General features: G+C 39.4%; 1 protein-coding gene across 1 annotated transcript in view; it reads right to left on the reverse strand.

The window, feature by feature from the left end:
- The window catches only part of wwc1 (WW and C2 domain containing 1), a 54,527-nt gene that overhangs the window by 30,387 nt on the left and 6,845 nt on the right, over positions 1-17,295 (reverse strand). Inside the window, exons 2-6 of the mRNA XM_063894969.1 lie at positions 11,372-11,481; positions 10,513-10,716; positions 9,952-10,028; positions 8,710-8,789; positions 3,591-3,720 (exon numbers count right to left, since the gene is read on the reverse strand). Of these exons, the coding sequence (XP_063751039.1) occupies positions 3,591-3,720; positions 8,710-8,789; positions 9,952-10,028; positions 10,513-10,716; positions 11,372-11,481 (601 nt within the window). The remainder of the gene's footprint in view (positions 1-3,590; positions 3,721-8,709; positions 8,790-9,951; positions 10,029-10,512; positions 10,717-11,371; positions 11,482-17,295) is intronic.

Raw genomic sequence — 17,295 nt, forward strand, 5'->3', positions numbered from 1 at the left:
GGAAAAAACAGCAGAACCAGTTTTATTTTAATGGAGCAGCTGCCGGGTTTTTTTCTTTCCATTTCAAACATTTTTATCACTTTCCATGGGCCAGACAAAGTGAATCCACATCCTTTTAATTTTAATCTCCTCATCTGGTATTTTTGCTTCGAAACTGACCGAGCCAATTAATAGATTATCACATTTGATTAAACAATCAATTTTTGGGACAAATTGTATTAGCTTAGTTTAAGGTGTAGCTGTCAGTGAGGTCTGTTAGCAGGAATACAGCTCTCTCCATTTCTCTTGTGGTCCATCTCACACACACACACACACACACACACACACACACACACACACACACACACACACACACACACACACACACACACACACACACACACACACACACACACACACACACACACACACACACACACACACACACACACACACACACACACACACACACACACACACACACACACACACACACACACACACACACACACGCACACACACACACACACAACTGTCTGCTGCAGATGGCGAGGGGGAGGGAGAGATGGGAGGCAGAGAGCAAAGTGTGTTTTATTGAACACATTTTTCCACCTCACTCTACCTTTAAACAAATATGAGCCAAACGACTCTGCAAACAGGACTGCCTGAAAAAACCTGATATTGTAAATCACTATGAATGTCATTATCACCACTGGGAGTTTTCATTTCACAGTCTAAAGTCTAAAATGTTATTCCAGGATGCTTAAAATGAAGATTTATAGACATTTGATATATTCTACTCTTTAATATTTTGTGCAGGCGTGTTTTTGCCTGAAGCATCAAAGCACATCTGCCCTGTTTAAACACATATCAAATGTTTTTTTTGTTTTCAAATATTTTTGGGGGGCTTTTTGCCTTTAATCGGACAGGACAGTGGAGAGTGACAGGAAAGTGGGAGAGAGGGTGGGATCCGGAAAGGACCACGGGTCGGGAATCGAACCCGGGTCGCCGGCATACGGTGCGGTGCAGGTGCCGTCAAATGTTTTTGACAGATATCAAAAATGTAACCTAGAAGCATTAGAATGAAGATCAACGGCGTATTAGAACCTCGAACCAATTTTCTGCACTAGAGTCAAAAAGCGTTTTGTGTATTCCCCGCTCCCCTTATACCTGCAGCGTGTCCCATCATATCATTTGAATTCACTCTGCAGTCATGGTGGAAGAGTTAACACAGCGATGCTGTCACACACATTAAAGGTAAGTGGTGAAGCAAAGGAGCTTTCGAAGTTATAAAACTAGATAGAAAAGACCTTTTGTCTGTGGCAGAGAGCGATGCAGAGGAGGAGAGAAACATTTTCATTCATGCAAATAAAGCATATTGGACCTTGAACTTAAAGTCACCATGCAACCTGGCAGAAATGTGAAGTTTTGCCAAGAGGGATTTGCTGCTTTTCTCTTTTTAAATAATTGGAAATCAGCTGAATACATATTTGGGTCTCTGACATATTGTCAGACAAAACGACTCGTTTAAAAATGTCATATTGGGCTTCAAGATAAGAAATATTGGCCACTTCTTAAGACTTTTTATAGAGAAATGATTAACCGAAAACACAAAAGACAGAAATATGACAGTAAAGATGATACGTAGGTGCAGCCCCACGTTGCTGAAATGTTTCCAAACTCAAACTGCTGTTATCTGACATACGTTGCCAGCTGAAATATCAGAACTAACCAAAAATACAATACTAATTTACCCACAAATAATTGTATTGTTTTGGTTCTCCCTTGCTATAATAATGGACAATGTTCACATACTGTACTTACATATTCTAGCCAATAACTCGAAGGATATATTTGACTTTTAATTAAAATCCTGTATATAGTAATGTATCCTTATATGATCCTGTCCCTTTATTAGATTTGCATAATAGAGCATATTTTAATCTATTCTGTATATTTTATAGTGTGTAGATAGTCTTATTAATATGTGTTTTCTAGTGAGAATGTGTGTATTTTGTTTTTTAATTATTTGACTGACAAACTGATTGTCAAAATGTTGCTGAGAAAAAATAATTTCTAAACTTGGGATTAATAAATTCTATCCATCTATCTGTCTATCTATCTATCTTTCTAATACCCATTCAGAGTTTAAACCCCATGAGCAGCGAACAAAATGAAACCTCAGCGTGGATAAATGTTGCTGCCATCTGCGAAATTGTTTTCAGTTTGGAGAAAACTCATCTGATCCCCACAAACACAAAGCTCGTCTTCTCCAGAGTGAGGGCGTCAGGAAACTCTGAAGCAGCCTCAGCTACTGCGGGTCACTAAATCTGCTTTAGTGCATCTGGCCCTTATCTCACAGCAATATAACATGAAGTGTTTCAACATTAAGACTCTCATGAGAGTCGTCTCATACCCTCGTCTCCTCGCCTCAACCAGCCTCGCTTCATACTCCACCTTCATTTCCCATTCCTACTCTTCACCACAAGCCACTGCCTGCCACAGCCTTTTCAGATGAGTGTAACGCTGCAGCTCACTGCACACCGCATCCAGAGGTTATTCAGTCAGGGCCTTTCAATTCTGCTACTAGCCTCATTTCCATCTATGTATTTTATGGCAGGGAATTATATTGATATAAAGATATGACACTAGATATTGCCTTATATTTTGGATCTCGTACATTTTCTTCCCGGTTTTAAAGGCTGCATTCCAGTAAAATGATGTCATCTTCTGAATTTAACTGTTCTAATCTTTGCCTTTACACGATTGGTCATTAAATCCATGTTGCTAATGATTATTTAACAAATTGATGTTTAATATCGTCGCAAGTTTGATATAATTGGTCAAAATTGTTCATATCACCATTCCCTAATCCATTTATACACATCACATTTGCTTGCCTATTCCTGTAATGTTAAAACAACGAGTAGGAAGTGACCTCCTAGCAGTTGTTCAAGAAGTTGGTTTTAAGCATGAAGTGCTCTTTGAAAAGGCCTCACAAACGTTTTTGCTCTGTAGCTGACAATGACTTGACTACAATCTGTGCTATTATTAAAGAAAATATTCTACTCCAATTAAAATGTCTAGAAATATTACATTCTTTTTTCTTTTTGTGGGAAGATATTGTGATGTAGTCTGGCTGATTTCTGACATGATCCACGTGGCTCTCGGTGTCACATGGCAGTATTTGTAGTTTCTGTGTCCTCTTTCTTCTTTTGTTCGTCAAAGGCTTGATACTGGAGCTGATCAACTCAACATCCTGCCTTCAGCAACCTTTAAAGAATGTTAAGCTTTGACATAAGCAACAGATTTGTTCTGAAGTAGAATCTTCTGGTGTTTGAGTTCGTTTTTTGTCTCAGTCCGTTACATTTTTTGAAAAGGGTGTTTCTCCAGTCAGTGTACTGAATTACTTTTTCAATGCTAAAAGGCTTACAGTGAAAAATAAAGTTTAGAAAATGCGAATATTTTAAACTAAATTTAGTTACTGAACTTCAAATTAAAAGTGCTACTAAGCTGAGCCTGATAAAACTTGACTAGTTATGGGCTCATCGTCTAATTTCTTTTAGATTTCCTTGACTTTTACACCCTTCGTTACAGATGTGTATTTTTACCTGCATGAGTTCCTGTTTCTCCTTCTCCCCAGAGCTGATGGCGTCTCGGATGGAGCGGACCTCACTGAGGATGCTCTGTGCCTCCTGCAGCTTGTAGCCATACGGGCTGCTGGACACCTTCAGGTCTATCCTGGGGGGGGGGGGAGGGACAGAGACAGGAGATGAAGATCAGTTTGATGCATTAGAATGATTTAGGCAGAAGCATCATCCAATGATCCTGTCAAAATGTCCCGACACATTTACTGTCACCCGCTCCAAACAGATGATCACTTTCACAGCTCTGATGACTTCTAATCGGCTGCTCTTTTTAATGTTTACTCAAGCAACTAGATCAGCCGAGTGTGGAGACATCACAGCAAGACTCATTTTCAAGGAGTTACACTAAGTGTGAAGCTAGAGCTGCCTGCTGTGACCACAGGGTGTACAATAACAGCAGGTGGAGGCATTGCTCATTCACTCATTTTACATTTTTTCCAGGCTCCTCTTTTGAGCTTATTACTTGTTCTTTGAGGATTTATGGTCCAATTTATCCTGATTATCATGTTATCAATGATATGTTGTGTTTAGAACCATCAGCAAACTTTTAAAAACTGATGAATTGATTACTCCTGTACCCAAACAGCCAGCCCTAGCTCAGCAGAACATAAGCAATATTGTTGATTTCTCCAAATAATTCACTGTACTGATTTCTCTCATTTGTAAACTCCCAATGCCTTAATGAGAGAAAGATTAGAAAAACTGCAGCCTCAGCTTTAAAACCAGACATGTTATCAGCTGGGGACTGCCTGCACATTTAGCAGGCTGTTAGACTGCAGGATCTTGCATCTTTTTTATACTCAGTGTAAGGGTTTATAGTAAAAAGATGAGATCACTTTCAATATCATGTAAAAGTATAATGGGACACCAAGGCAGACAATGTAGCGTAAAATGATTTAAGGATAACAGAACAGCCTCCTGCAGCAGTGTCACAACAATCCCTCTTTTAGTTAAGAGGCGTAAAGGACAATTTTCTAGTCTCAAAAAGGTCAGCATCACAACAACATTTATAACTTTTAAAAGTGGCCAGATTTTGTGAGACACAATATCTAAGGCTTTTCCTCTAGGGGTGTCTTGATCTTTGAGACTTTTCAACACCTGCACATACTGTGTTTAAAGACGGGTTCACAAGCATAACATTGTGATTGGATCAACCTCTTAGAGACACCAGGTAGAAAAGGAGAGACACTGAAATGACAGATTAGTTAAAAAGTATATATAAAAAAGAATAACTAAATTCTGAGTTAAGCTGATTTCTTTAATGTAAAGCAGGAAATGACTTAACGTCGCTGTTTGTCCTACACCCGTCCAAACCAATAATGGCAATAATAATAAAAATGATAATGAACCAATAAAGTCCACATTAAAATGTGTTTAAATAAAGAGCAGACTTTATTATTCTCATTTATGTTGTCTTTAACATCTTTTCACTTTAATTCTGATACACTGCACATGTTTTTCTTAGATTAACTTTCTTTTTAATATATTTTTGTGTATAGTGTTATTCCTTGTAAACTGTTTTTTTTAAATTGTATGATAGTTTTCAAAATGTTCTTTAACCCAATCCCTTTTACGGTGCCTATGAATGCCACATTATGCACCAAAGCAAGCTCCTTGTTTCTGTAAACCTACTTCGTAAAAAACCTGATTCTGATTTTAATTCTGACTTCGAACCAGTTGTGGAATTGAGATTTAAATGTTTGCTCAATTTGTTCACACATGAGATCCAGTTTTGGGCTGCAGGGAAACAGCCATCAGAGGCAGCAGCAGCAGCAGCAGCAGCTCTGTAAAGCCTTTCATCAGCAAGTCATGCATGCATCTGAATAACAGGTCCTTCCACATTCTTCAGAGAGGGAGAGGGGGAGGAGGTGCAGAGAGAGAGAGGGAGAAAACAAGGTACAGAGAGAATGAGGAAGTGAGGGAGGGAGAGAGTCTGTAACAGGCAGAGAGAACGAGTAATCCTCTCTAAGTCCTTCTCAAACACGGACTTATGCCGAGAGAAAACGCTGTTATCAACCTTTTTATGACAAAAATCACAATGACCTCTTACAATAACGCAGAGAGAGAGAGGGACGTTTAACAGAGTTACTGAGCTGAAACATTCAGTACAGTCACGTTTAAACTGACACTGAAAATCTAAATCTTTACTGTACATTTTAATTTCACACCTTTCTTAACAGCTTTTCACTCAAGGAGCTAGAGCCCTGTTTTCTAAAACGCCTTATAGCATACCGCAAATATGGCCAATGGGCATAAAAGCAAGACTTTTTGTGGATTTTTGAGGAATATACCATCAATATTGGGGACTAGAATGTGAAGACTGTGATAGATTAACTGAAAGTTGTTTTAAAGGGGTTCTGCATATTGCTTGAGAGAAATGATCAAAATTGGAAAAATATAGGTAGAGACGTTGCCCTTTCTCTTTTTTAAATGAGCCGTACATAGTTTGGAGTTTCCCTTTCATAACTGTTGCACACACCTAAAAGAAAGTACCGTTTATAATTGTAACACTTTCTATTGTCAACACACAAAGGGTATCATGAGAAAAAGATGAACCAGTACCCATAAACTGCTACATAGAAAGAGTCATAATATGTTGTTTAACTAAAGCGTGTTAGTTTGAATGTTAACAACATTATAGCATGTTACATTTATCAGCTGTAGCTTTGAGAATAATGTCCTATGATTATTAACAATTAAACATTCACTGTAGGTGTAACACAGACTGGTCTTTAACTCAAACACATTTTTCATTTTCAAAGTATACAACGCTCACCACATCAGAGACTGGATTGGCTGTAGCTCCTGTGGTAGTAGGCCAATTAGAAGTTGCATTATGATAAAGAATGCTTGTGGTGTTTGGATAATGAGATAATACGAAGAGCATTTTATTCTAGATCTAGGTATAAAAAGGAACAAATGCTGGTATTATTTGAATGGAATGGATTCATTAGTGCTGGGTATCAGCTGAAATAACCAGGTACCAATGTCTAAGTGTTGTTTTTGAAGTATTGTAAAATAAAAAATCGAATCGTCCAATAAAAAACAAGGAAAAAAGGAGGAATATTGGAGGAAAATCTGGAAAAGGAGCATGAATGAATACAAATATATTTTCTGCCCTGATAAAAAGAAAATCATTGTTAGACTATGTTGGAAACTGGTTTGAAAATATTCTAAGAACTCTTCGTCGGGAAAACAAAAGGGGACATCTTATCCAATACTGATCAAAACAGAACCAGACAAAAGCACACTAAAGTATATGAACATATGCATTATTCAGAATATTATTTATCTGTTCATACACATCAGAAACAGAACACACCCCCTCCTATGCAGCAGTATTTGGTAAAAGTAGAGAGTATTGGGCTGCATTCCAGTCTAAGCCTATTCTTATTTCTGCAAACAGCGATTGGTTGCTGAATGGCGTCTGATGCCTGTAACAGGAGAGGAAAGTCATGGGGGAATGCAGTCTAACCGCTCTGCCTCGGCTACTCTTTAATCCTCCTCACACTCTCACTGTGCTGCGCGAGACCGGACATTCCTGTTCGATTCAACACCGGCCGACGGAGGATTTAACTCTCCGATGAAGTTCAATTTCAGAAATCCCAGCCGGCCTCAGTGTGACACGAAGAACAAATGTAGGAATGGATCAGACTCACATTCCACTGATAGCATCCCTGCTACACCTTGCACTTTAAGATGAGAGGTAGAAGTAGGTCACATAGGGAGGGGTGTTTCCTCTTGAATCCACATTCTTCAACTGTTGTTCCATTGCTGCGTTTATAGAGTGTTTAATGATCCGATGGAATGTGTGATAATGCTGAGGCAATAACTCAGGTGATAAGAGAGTCAGCTGCTCGGGTGTTTCTCAGGATAGTTCGTCCATTCAACACAATTTTCTTTATTCACATTAACTGTTTCACCTGCTGTCTAACTGGGACAATTTTCCACAACACCAGAGGAAGTCTTTTCATTTTGAAATTAAAAAGCTATTTCTGTGAAGCCGGAGTGATTCTATCATTGATCAGGATAAGACAAATGGAAGATAAGAGCTAAGTTGAGACATGTCTAGGATTTTTGAAGAAAAAGCAGATTACAGCAAGTAGAGGGAAAACATGATTCAGAAACGTCCAAAAGTTATTGTTGCTTTTCCCAAGAGTCTGAAGTCTTTGCAATCTGTGCCAACTAAAGCCACTTTCCAAAGTCAAGAACAGCAAGTCCTAAGTCCTTCATTTGCTTCCTGTCTGTGTTTTCCCTCCACTCCCCAGCTGTGTCTTGTCTTCTTGATTGGTCTTGAATGTATTTAAGTTCTGGTTTACTGTTGCTGTTTGTGGGTTCTCTGCGTTTAAAAGGGAGAGAGAGCGTTTCGGTCTGTTTTGATGTTTTTTAACCTTGAATAAATGGAACTCTCCGTTTAAGCCTTTGTCCGTGCTGCACTTGGGTCCTACCTGCCCTGCTCAACCTTAACAAGTTCAGGAAATGATAGGAGATGTATTGATGAATGGCTCCCTTTAATATCAACAGTGGACGGATGTCAGAGGTGTGGACTCGAGTCACATATTTAATGACTCATCTTGACAAATAGATTAAAATAGTTCAAACTCCCTTTTTACCACTTGATTCCTCCCATTGTATTTAGTTATGCACCATTATTCACCACAGCAAAGTCCTGGTTTGTGTACTTCGCATTAAACCAAAAATTGGAGGTGGCTAAGGATTGCCCTGAACTCTAGACTGCCTGAGAACTTTCTCCACTACAGAAAATGTGAGTGGAAGGTGATTTGCACGCAGAAGGTAAATCAGTGAAGACGGAGGGAAGGTCACACACACACTTGCTATTCAGGTCATATTCTGACTGTCTTGCTCTGCGCGTCAAATTAAATGAGGAGGGGTGCTGGTAGGGTAATGAGTGAGGAACAAATCCCAGTCGACTGTTAGCAGATACACCTGTCACTTTGCCCTTCAGCAAGAACTCAAGGTCAAGGAGGCAATACATGAGTATACCCGAGTGACAAATACCAGTTTTTCCAGAGAAATCAAGGTCATCAGTATCTGTGTAAGGACGTAAAGACGCAGCACTTACTCTTTGAGCGTCTCAAAGCCTTGTTCTTTGAACTGCAGCTCCTGCTTCATACAGGCCAGGTCCCGCTTCAGCTTGTTCACCTGAAACAGGAAACACAACAGTTAGTGTGGGAAGTATTTTACAGAAAAGGACAGTGATTTTTACTACTGTACATGTTATACTGCTAAAAAGACTCACAAATATCAGTTTCAATTATTTTTAATTATTAATAATTCCCTAGAAGATCTGGAGACTAATTTCAGCCTTTAAATATTAAACATTTGGAGCTTCAGTGAGAATCTGGAGCAAAACGATACAAACAATATTTACAATACAAAACCCTCATTTTTACACAAAGCTCCGTCTTTTAATATCTGCACAGCTTTCCACTTTTCATACCAATAGTTTAGTATGTTGTCATATTATACTGTACATCGTTGGTATATCCATATTGAATGCAAATATTTTTCTATATTTTAATGACATAATTTGTCATAATTGGTTTGAAATATCCCCTGACTTTTCAATCAAGTTGAACACTTCATAGCATTAGGAACTGTGCAAAGACTTACATTTAAATATGAGGTTAATAAATACACATTTAAACAGGAGTCAAAGTGGAATGCATTGTATTGCAGTCACGTGGCAGGAGTGAGTTGCGGTCATGTGGTCGGGGAGGTAACTCCTCTACATATTTGATCCACAGCCAGGATTAGTAAACGTAAACTCAGAGTGAAGAGTGAGTCCTTGAGTATCCTCCTGCTCACTACTGATATCATTTCTATACAACATTATTTTTAAGGAACACACATCTGTAACCACACATGTGTACATAAGAAAAGAGACAGTAAATGTTTGACTCACAGAGAGCTTTTACTGAAACACTGTCTGAGGTATGACATCGTTAAGAGTTATTTAGAGGAGCAAAGTACTTATTTTCTCAATTAATGTTTATCAATTAATGCCAGGAAATAGTTAATGCCCATTACAGTGTCCAGCCCAACGTCAAAACCCTAAAGATATTCAGCTTACTTTCAGAGAGGACTACGAAAATTGGTATATATTTTACCTTCAGAAACTTATAACCAAAGATTAATGAAGACAGTGCTGAAATAATTCAAATCAGACACAACTAGATAATTAATAAAAAAATGTGGACTTTCAGAGAACAAGCAATTTTTTTTAGCCCTAATAAGAAACATGTATTTTGTGTAGATCAGATATCAGTCAGACGAGGTTGAAACAGGAAGTAGAGGCTCTTACCCGACTTTTGGCTGTGGATATTTCTGCTTTTAGGATGTCTGGGTCGTACTTGCTGGACGAAGACGATCTGGAATTCACTGCAGGTAATAAAAGGAGAAAAAGGAAAAAGAGAAGTGTTAAGGAGGCCCGACATCCTTCTTTCAAATGTTTTTTTTTTTTACAGCTGATTTTGTTTTTAACCAGGGAAAGTTGACAAAACCTCTGAGCAAGAGAGACATCGTGAAGTCACATGGGTAAGTGCGTTTATATCTGTTAATAATAAGAAATCTCAAGATAATCATGCTGATTACTTTTGAGAAGACTTTAAAAAAGTATTCATCATTCAAAGTAAAATATCAACCTCGCTGATGTCAAATGCTATATTTTAGTGATTTAAGAAAACTGTATAGAAAGCAACACTGATGCCAAATGAATCCTTTCCTCTCTCCTCATCTTTTTATCTTTATGTCAAAAGGTCAGCAGTGTCGAGGACTAAGCTGTTAAATCCCTTTCTTTGGACATGTTTTACTTCCAAAAATGTGCCTACATGTGAAACGGAGGAAGCTACAGCGCAGTACTCACAGCTGGTCTGGGACTTGGACTTGTCCTTCCAGGCGTCGTGGAGCTGCCGGTACTCCTGCTGCGCCAGGCGGAGCCGCTGCTCCTTCACCTGGTAAATCTCCTTCTGGGCGCTGAGCGCATCGCGGGCCACAGCCAGGTAGTCCCGCAGCATGAACTCCTGCTCGCGCTGCCACTGCGCCCGCGGGTCCTCCAGCTGGGTGCTCTCTGCAGGGAGAGAGGGTGGAGAGAGGAAGACCATGAGTGGAGGAGGAAGAGGAGTTAGGTCTTGTAGGATATGAACAAAAACAAAAGAGCTTCTTGGTTTAATGATTGAAATGAAAATGTGATGGTCAGCTTTACAGTGTGGTTTGGATGTCTAGATGATGGAGCCTAGATTTTTGTATTTGGAAATGCCATCAAATACGGCTCAGTCAAGCAGAGATGAGACCATAATACTTATATTGTTAACTTTAACGCCTAAGATTTATCTGTTTCTTGTTAAGATTTGACAAATTCATTTTGGAGACTGACAAGACACTTGATTAATAGAACTGCTGTCTCAACACAGCAATTTAAACATTTAAATAACAGTTTGAAAGGCATGGTTTTTGGACAGTTGAGAGATATTTTTTCAAAATTGTAGTGATCTTTTTAATAGTTTTTGAATCCATGTATCTTAAATACTTGAGATATTAGCTTATTAAATATTCTAGTTCTCAAATCCCATTTACAGTTTTGGCACATAATAGAACAAACTAAAACATACACAGTTAGTCAGGTGGAGATTGTCAAACGGGGAAAAAAGGGACAAAAAACAGGAATGATTGGATTGAGTGGAAAAACAACATGTTGAGACAGTAACACATCAGAGTAAGCTCACTGGTGTTGTGGTCGACATAGTACGGTCCGACAGCGGGGTCGTACGCCTCCTCCCATCCCACCGGCAGCTCATCGCCGATACAGTCAGCAAACGTCAGAGGCTTCGTGTGCCTGGAGAGAAACAGTCACAAAACAAAAGGTTCATCATTTAAAATCTGAATATGCAGCCACATACATTTCACATTACATGTCAGCACGTCAAATAATAAATTGTAGTATTTCAGAAAAATATCTGTGTATGAAAAAAAAACACATTCAACATGACAGAATGTAGATAGATAGAATCGGAGGATGAAACCCTCTTTATTAGTCACATACATGCACACAGCAGAGCACACACAGTGAAATTTACATTTAACCCATCCTAGTACTAGGAGCAGTGGGCAGCTATTGTGCAGCGCCCGGGGAGCAATGGGGAGGGGGGAATGGAGGTGTCCGGTGCCTTGCTCAAGGGCACCACAGCAGGGCCTAAGAGGTGAACTGGGACCTCTCCAAGTGGCAGTCCACTTTCCATAGTTCAAGTCTGTTCGGGGACTTGAACCGGCAACCCTACGATTCCAAGTCTAAGCCCCTACTGACTGAGCCACTGCTGGACATGTGTTTTATTTTTTACGGGATTGTTTGATCTTTTTATACTATTTGTGCTTTGGTGTTAATAGAGTGGTGCAGGGGTGACGTATTTTTGTAGGCCGACCTGGAAGTAAGCTGCGCATGGGTTCCCTTGACAAAAAAGCAGTGTGTTTTCTCCATAGGATTTTTGAATATTCTAAAAAATAAGATCTGTGGAAAACGAACCAGTTTGATAAATGCACGTTTTGTTCAGCCGGATAATCTCCACATGTCTACCCTACTTTTAGGAAGCAAAATGCTAACGTTATGCTATAAACAAACTACAGACGAGTACAGCAGGGTCGCAGGACTTCCACGTCGCGCCAACTTCAGATCGTTTCAACTGACTCTCACGTGCTTCCATATTTTAACAAACCTTTTCCTTTTAGCCACACTGAATTTAACTACAGTAGAAGTCATGGCTGTTTTAATTACCGATCTGATATCGTTTTACAAAGATGACAAAAAAGTCGTAATGACGTACAACGTCCTCGACAACTTCTGTAGTCCTATTCAGCCACTTGTTAACAATCATCGTTTTTCAGACACGGAAACTCTTCAGAAATCACCCATGGGGGGGTCACTGCTGATGTATTTAATGCCGTAGAAGAAAACATGATCTGTCTCTTAAATTTGTGTCAACCACAGACCTTATTGCGAGCTATTTTCCAAAATCCTATGGAGAAATCCCATTGACCATGAGACGATGGAACCGGAAGTGGTAAAACACACTTCTGGGTTTTATGACTCGTTCCTGCACCACTCTTTACGGTATGATAACAAAGAAGTGGAATATTTGTTGAAAATAGGGTTAGGGTTAGTTACAGTTACCTCCAGCTGTCTATTTGCAAGTAATGAACTCTGAAAGGCATTATTGAGACAGCATACCAATTACTTTTAAAGCTTACATTTTCATACACACTTTGGACTTCTAACATTTAATAAAGCTGCACAAATCCAGCTGCTGTTCGAATTATATGTTGTGACCCCCTTTAAACTAGATGGTTCATCTCCAGCAGTTTATCCCTAAATAAATACATTACACTTAGATATAAGTCTAAAAACTAAAACATGGATTATTTCATCCTGGCTTAATTAAAGCAGTTTCAGGAGGAGGTAGGGTGTGTGAGTGTGTGTGAGTGTGTGTAGGGGGTGGGTAGTCTGGTGTTTCACTGAGTCCTCTATTCACCTCCGAGGGGGGAAAAGGAGAAAGGGTGTGGGGGGGGGGGTCTCTGTAGCCGGTCACAATAGGAGGAAACGGGCCGGTGGCATTCCACAAGCAGCGCTGACGCATCGCCTGGAGGTTTCTGGGGCAACCCTCTGCCTTACAGCGGCCTTACCCAGAGTGCACTGCAGCTGGGATGATCAATTCAACCCCTCTTACACGCTTCCACATAACTGAGCCTGAGAGCCAGAGATTGTAATCCCACCTGTTGTTGCTTAGTCTATACGGAAAGCGCCATGTCCTGAATGTCTGATAGATTAACACCTAGTCTCTCCAGTATGATATTCCTTACTTTGTAAAGTTTAACAAAAAACTGCGTTGAAATGTTTTTTTACTTCCACTGGAAACTATTATTCATCAAGGCTGATATAATCAAGTTTAAATCCTTGAGTCACATATTTAGAAAGCTTTTTATGAGCTCCATTTATAAACCTAAAATAGTGTTCAAAGGAAATATTAAATATAGATCGAGAAGACACAGAGAGGTCAATTCTCCATTAACAGGGGAAAAGAAAAATAATGTGGAAACACAACACTTAAAACACGGATACAGCTGTCCCCTAAGGCGTATTTCTTTGCAATGGGTGCAAAACATTATATTTGTATATTCCAGAAGGTTGCACGTTTGCTATAAAAGCATTTGAAGAGTGTTTCTTACAGGAGGTTGTAGGCTGGGATTCCCACATGAAATAGACAACAGTCTCACACATTTGAAACAATGCCTATCGTTAATGCCAAGTATGAATTATCCAAAAAATCTACTTTATAGATGCAATAGGAGGCACTATTCCCCTAAGCTTTGTCCAACCTGTTACTGTAATATCACATAAACAAACCACAGAGCATGGATTTCATGATGAGAGTAAAAAGCTCTGTCTTTTTTCCTCTGCTGCCTCTTGTGTTTCGTGACTGCAGATACAAACAAACCCCGAGCAGAAACTGAACTGGGTCCTTTTTCAGCTGATGAATAATGGAAGAGGCCCGGAGAAGACCCCCTCAGCTCTGCTCTAAATTTAGCTCAGGAAGACAGGGAGGCTTCTGCCAACCGCTGATCCCCCCCCCCCCCCCACCCCCCTAAAAAAGCCGGCTGGCTCTCCACATCCCATTATTTGATTCCTCTCTACTCTCACCCACTGAATCCTGTCATCTATTGGCGAGCCGAAGGGAGTCGCTGACCCAAACTCAGCACTCTCCGTCACCGTTCTCTCGGAGAGGAAGGACCAGCCTCCATTTCACCGTCCGTCACTCAGCAGAAACTCATAGTCCTCTAACATGCTTCGCTGCTTTAGTGGTTAAAATGAGGGACGAACGCTGCTAACACTCCGAGCTGAAACGCTTGACTTTGATATTATCAGGCAAACATGCCACAGAGAAACAATTGTGAGTAAAATAATATTTAGAATTTGACTTAACTGCAATTGCTCTGATAGTTGGCAAAAGGGATATAATTTAACTAATTTAAATAAGTAAATAAATTGAATTTAAGAGGAACAATAAAGAATAAATAAAATAGAATATTTATTGTTAAAACTCATTTATTTCCATTCATTATTAGCTAATATGTACCTCGAATAGTTCCCAATCGTTTAAGGCTTAATATTCTCACAGTCTTCACACACAGAGCTTTTTTGTCCTACTGCTTTTTTATTTGCAGTGTCATTATTTCCCAAGAGTGGACATTCACTGATGTTAGGGAAAGGTACTTTGAGGCTAACTTATCTCTTATGTTTTTGAATTCTTTTCACTGATTTGACATTTTGTTAAGACTCCTATTGTGTCTACAACAGCAAGCAACAGACACAGTTTCCTCAGATGCAACTCCCTCAGAAATCTGAAGATTGAAATATTATGGATGGGTAAGTTAAGTTGCTTTTGTGGTGTATTAAATCTGTTCATACATAATGAGTTAGTTAGTTACTCTCTGAGGTCATGGAGAGTGCAGAGAAGATGTCGTTCAGGGGCCATATGGTGGGCAATCGGAGGTTGGCGAACAACCTCAGAAGTACGTTAGGGGGCCCCTATGAACAGACACATGTCACTTAGTGAGGCATACATTGTCATTGATTACTTCCTGTGAGCACACACACTTTGGAGACGCACACACACTTTCTTCTATAAATTGTATGCACAAAGACAGTTTGGGGGGACTTCCACAATTGGCTCTGGGAACCTCGTATTGTCCGTGTTGGTGTATGATACTATGCTGTTGTAATAAACCTTATTATATACAAGCTGGTGTCTCCGGAGACTTCTTCATCATCTTCACAAACATCGCTACAAGATACACCTCACTTTCAAAGCCATTGCTGACAACATTGAGGCTGGTACCTTTGACATCAGATTTGATCAGATTGCTTAAGATGAAACAGCTCTCTGTCCCTTGTTGACTTGTAGTGTTGCTACTCAACATCCATAAAGACCGAGAGCATGCTGCGCCAAGACCAAGGACTGCAATGTTGATCATGGTGTTACGATTTATTACTTCAGGTTAGTCAAGTGAACAAAAGCATGCACATGCACTCTCTCTTATGCAAGCCTGACTACAGCCAAGATAGGATCTACAGCAGCAGATGTTTTTAGAGCTTAAAGGTAGTTTTTGCTTTGCTTAAAGCCGCCACTTTATTCATCCCAGGGAAAATTGGGGCTTGTTGTGATGGTTGCTCCATTTTCGAAAGAAAGAAATAAAAGACAAATAAGAAAAAAAATTCTATTCAAAATATGTATATGAATCTAATAAGTTAAGGTAAGAATGTGCAATGCCAAATCAGATAAGATAAGAGGTACTTTATTAATCCCAAACTGGGTTTTTTTTGCGGCAGGATAAAACTAAACAAAGCAAGTTATAAGTCCAATGACATTTATATTACAGAAGTTAAGACTAAAATTAGGTAATCATTGATTTGAAACTGATGTTATTTCAACGTTTTCCTCCATTTATGTCCAGACTAGAGTGTGTAACTCCACCTTACATAACTGCTAAACCTACCAATTAATAAGTACGGGTTTCAGTGGAGAGTGTCACATGATAGTCTGCATGTTTTTTAAGAAGCTTATCTGAAACTAACTCTGGGAGGAAAACACTGAATTCTTGTGATGTTTTGGCTTCAAAGTGGTCAGAAATGTATTTGCAGGACATCCATACAGGTGCGGTATCAGTCTCTAAAACCCAATATCAGTCGAAGCCAGGTACACACACACTCCCCCAGGTTTCACATACCAAGGTAAATAGCCCGGCCGAGTGTGCCTAATGCAAAGTGACAAAGCATGCGACAGCGTGCAAACACACAGGGAGGCGGGCTGCATATCTCACCGGTGAGTCAGACGGCGTATAAATTCCTCAAGTTGAGTTATGAGGCTCCCAACAACACTTCACAGCCACTCAAGGTCCAACAATGAAAACAATCACACACACACAACCCTTTTGCTCTCAAGGTTTAATCCGTAATGATTAATTGCGAAGAATTCAGTTAAAATTGTGAATTTATCATAAATATAACAAATTACAGCAGGGAACTGCCTCAGTATTTCTGCACATTACCCTCCTCATAAAGTACGGAGCGTTATCCAGATAACATTCCTTTCAGCTGACGATATGCACTCAATGCGTCACTAAGAGGAAGGATGAATGATATTGCACTTTAAAGAATTTATAAAGGGCTCGTAGGCAACTTGGCTGAATACCGAGATTTTCTTCTTTTATTCTCCCTTTTTTAGTCTATTTTTTCTTGTTCAGTCCTCGTGAATTTCGACCGAAATATTTACAAGCGAAGTATATTTTAAGAGCCTGTGGCCACCTTTTTAAATGTGACTGAAAGACTCAAAAAGGGAAAGATTTGTTGTTTTCTCTAATGTTTTGCTTAAATGGCCAAAAATGTACGGAATTGGTGAAGAAATCTAAATTTAAAACACATAGCTGTTGAAAAATGTACTTGAAATCAACACAAAATCTGCTTATATATTAGATATTCATATAAAGAACATCAGTTACCTGTTCGAAAGAAATGTAAACACTCAAAGCTGTCTGTGTCAAAAAAGCCTTGCTGTCTTTCTTCATTCCTAAACCAAAAACTAAAATGGAAACGTTTTCACAT

Source organism: Eleginops maclovinus, chromosome 11, assembly GCF_036324505.1.
Source record: "Eleginops maclovinus isolate JMC-PN-2008 ecotype Puerto Natales chromosome 11, JC_Emac_rtc_rv5, whole genome shotgun sequence".
In the NCBI taxonomy this organism is placed as follows: domain Eukaryota; kingdom Metazoa; phylum Chordata; class Actinopteri; order Perciformes; family Eleginopidae; genus Eleginops; species Eleginops maclovinus.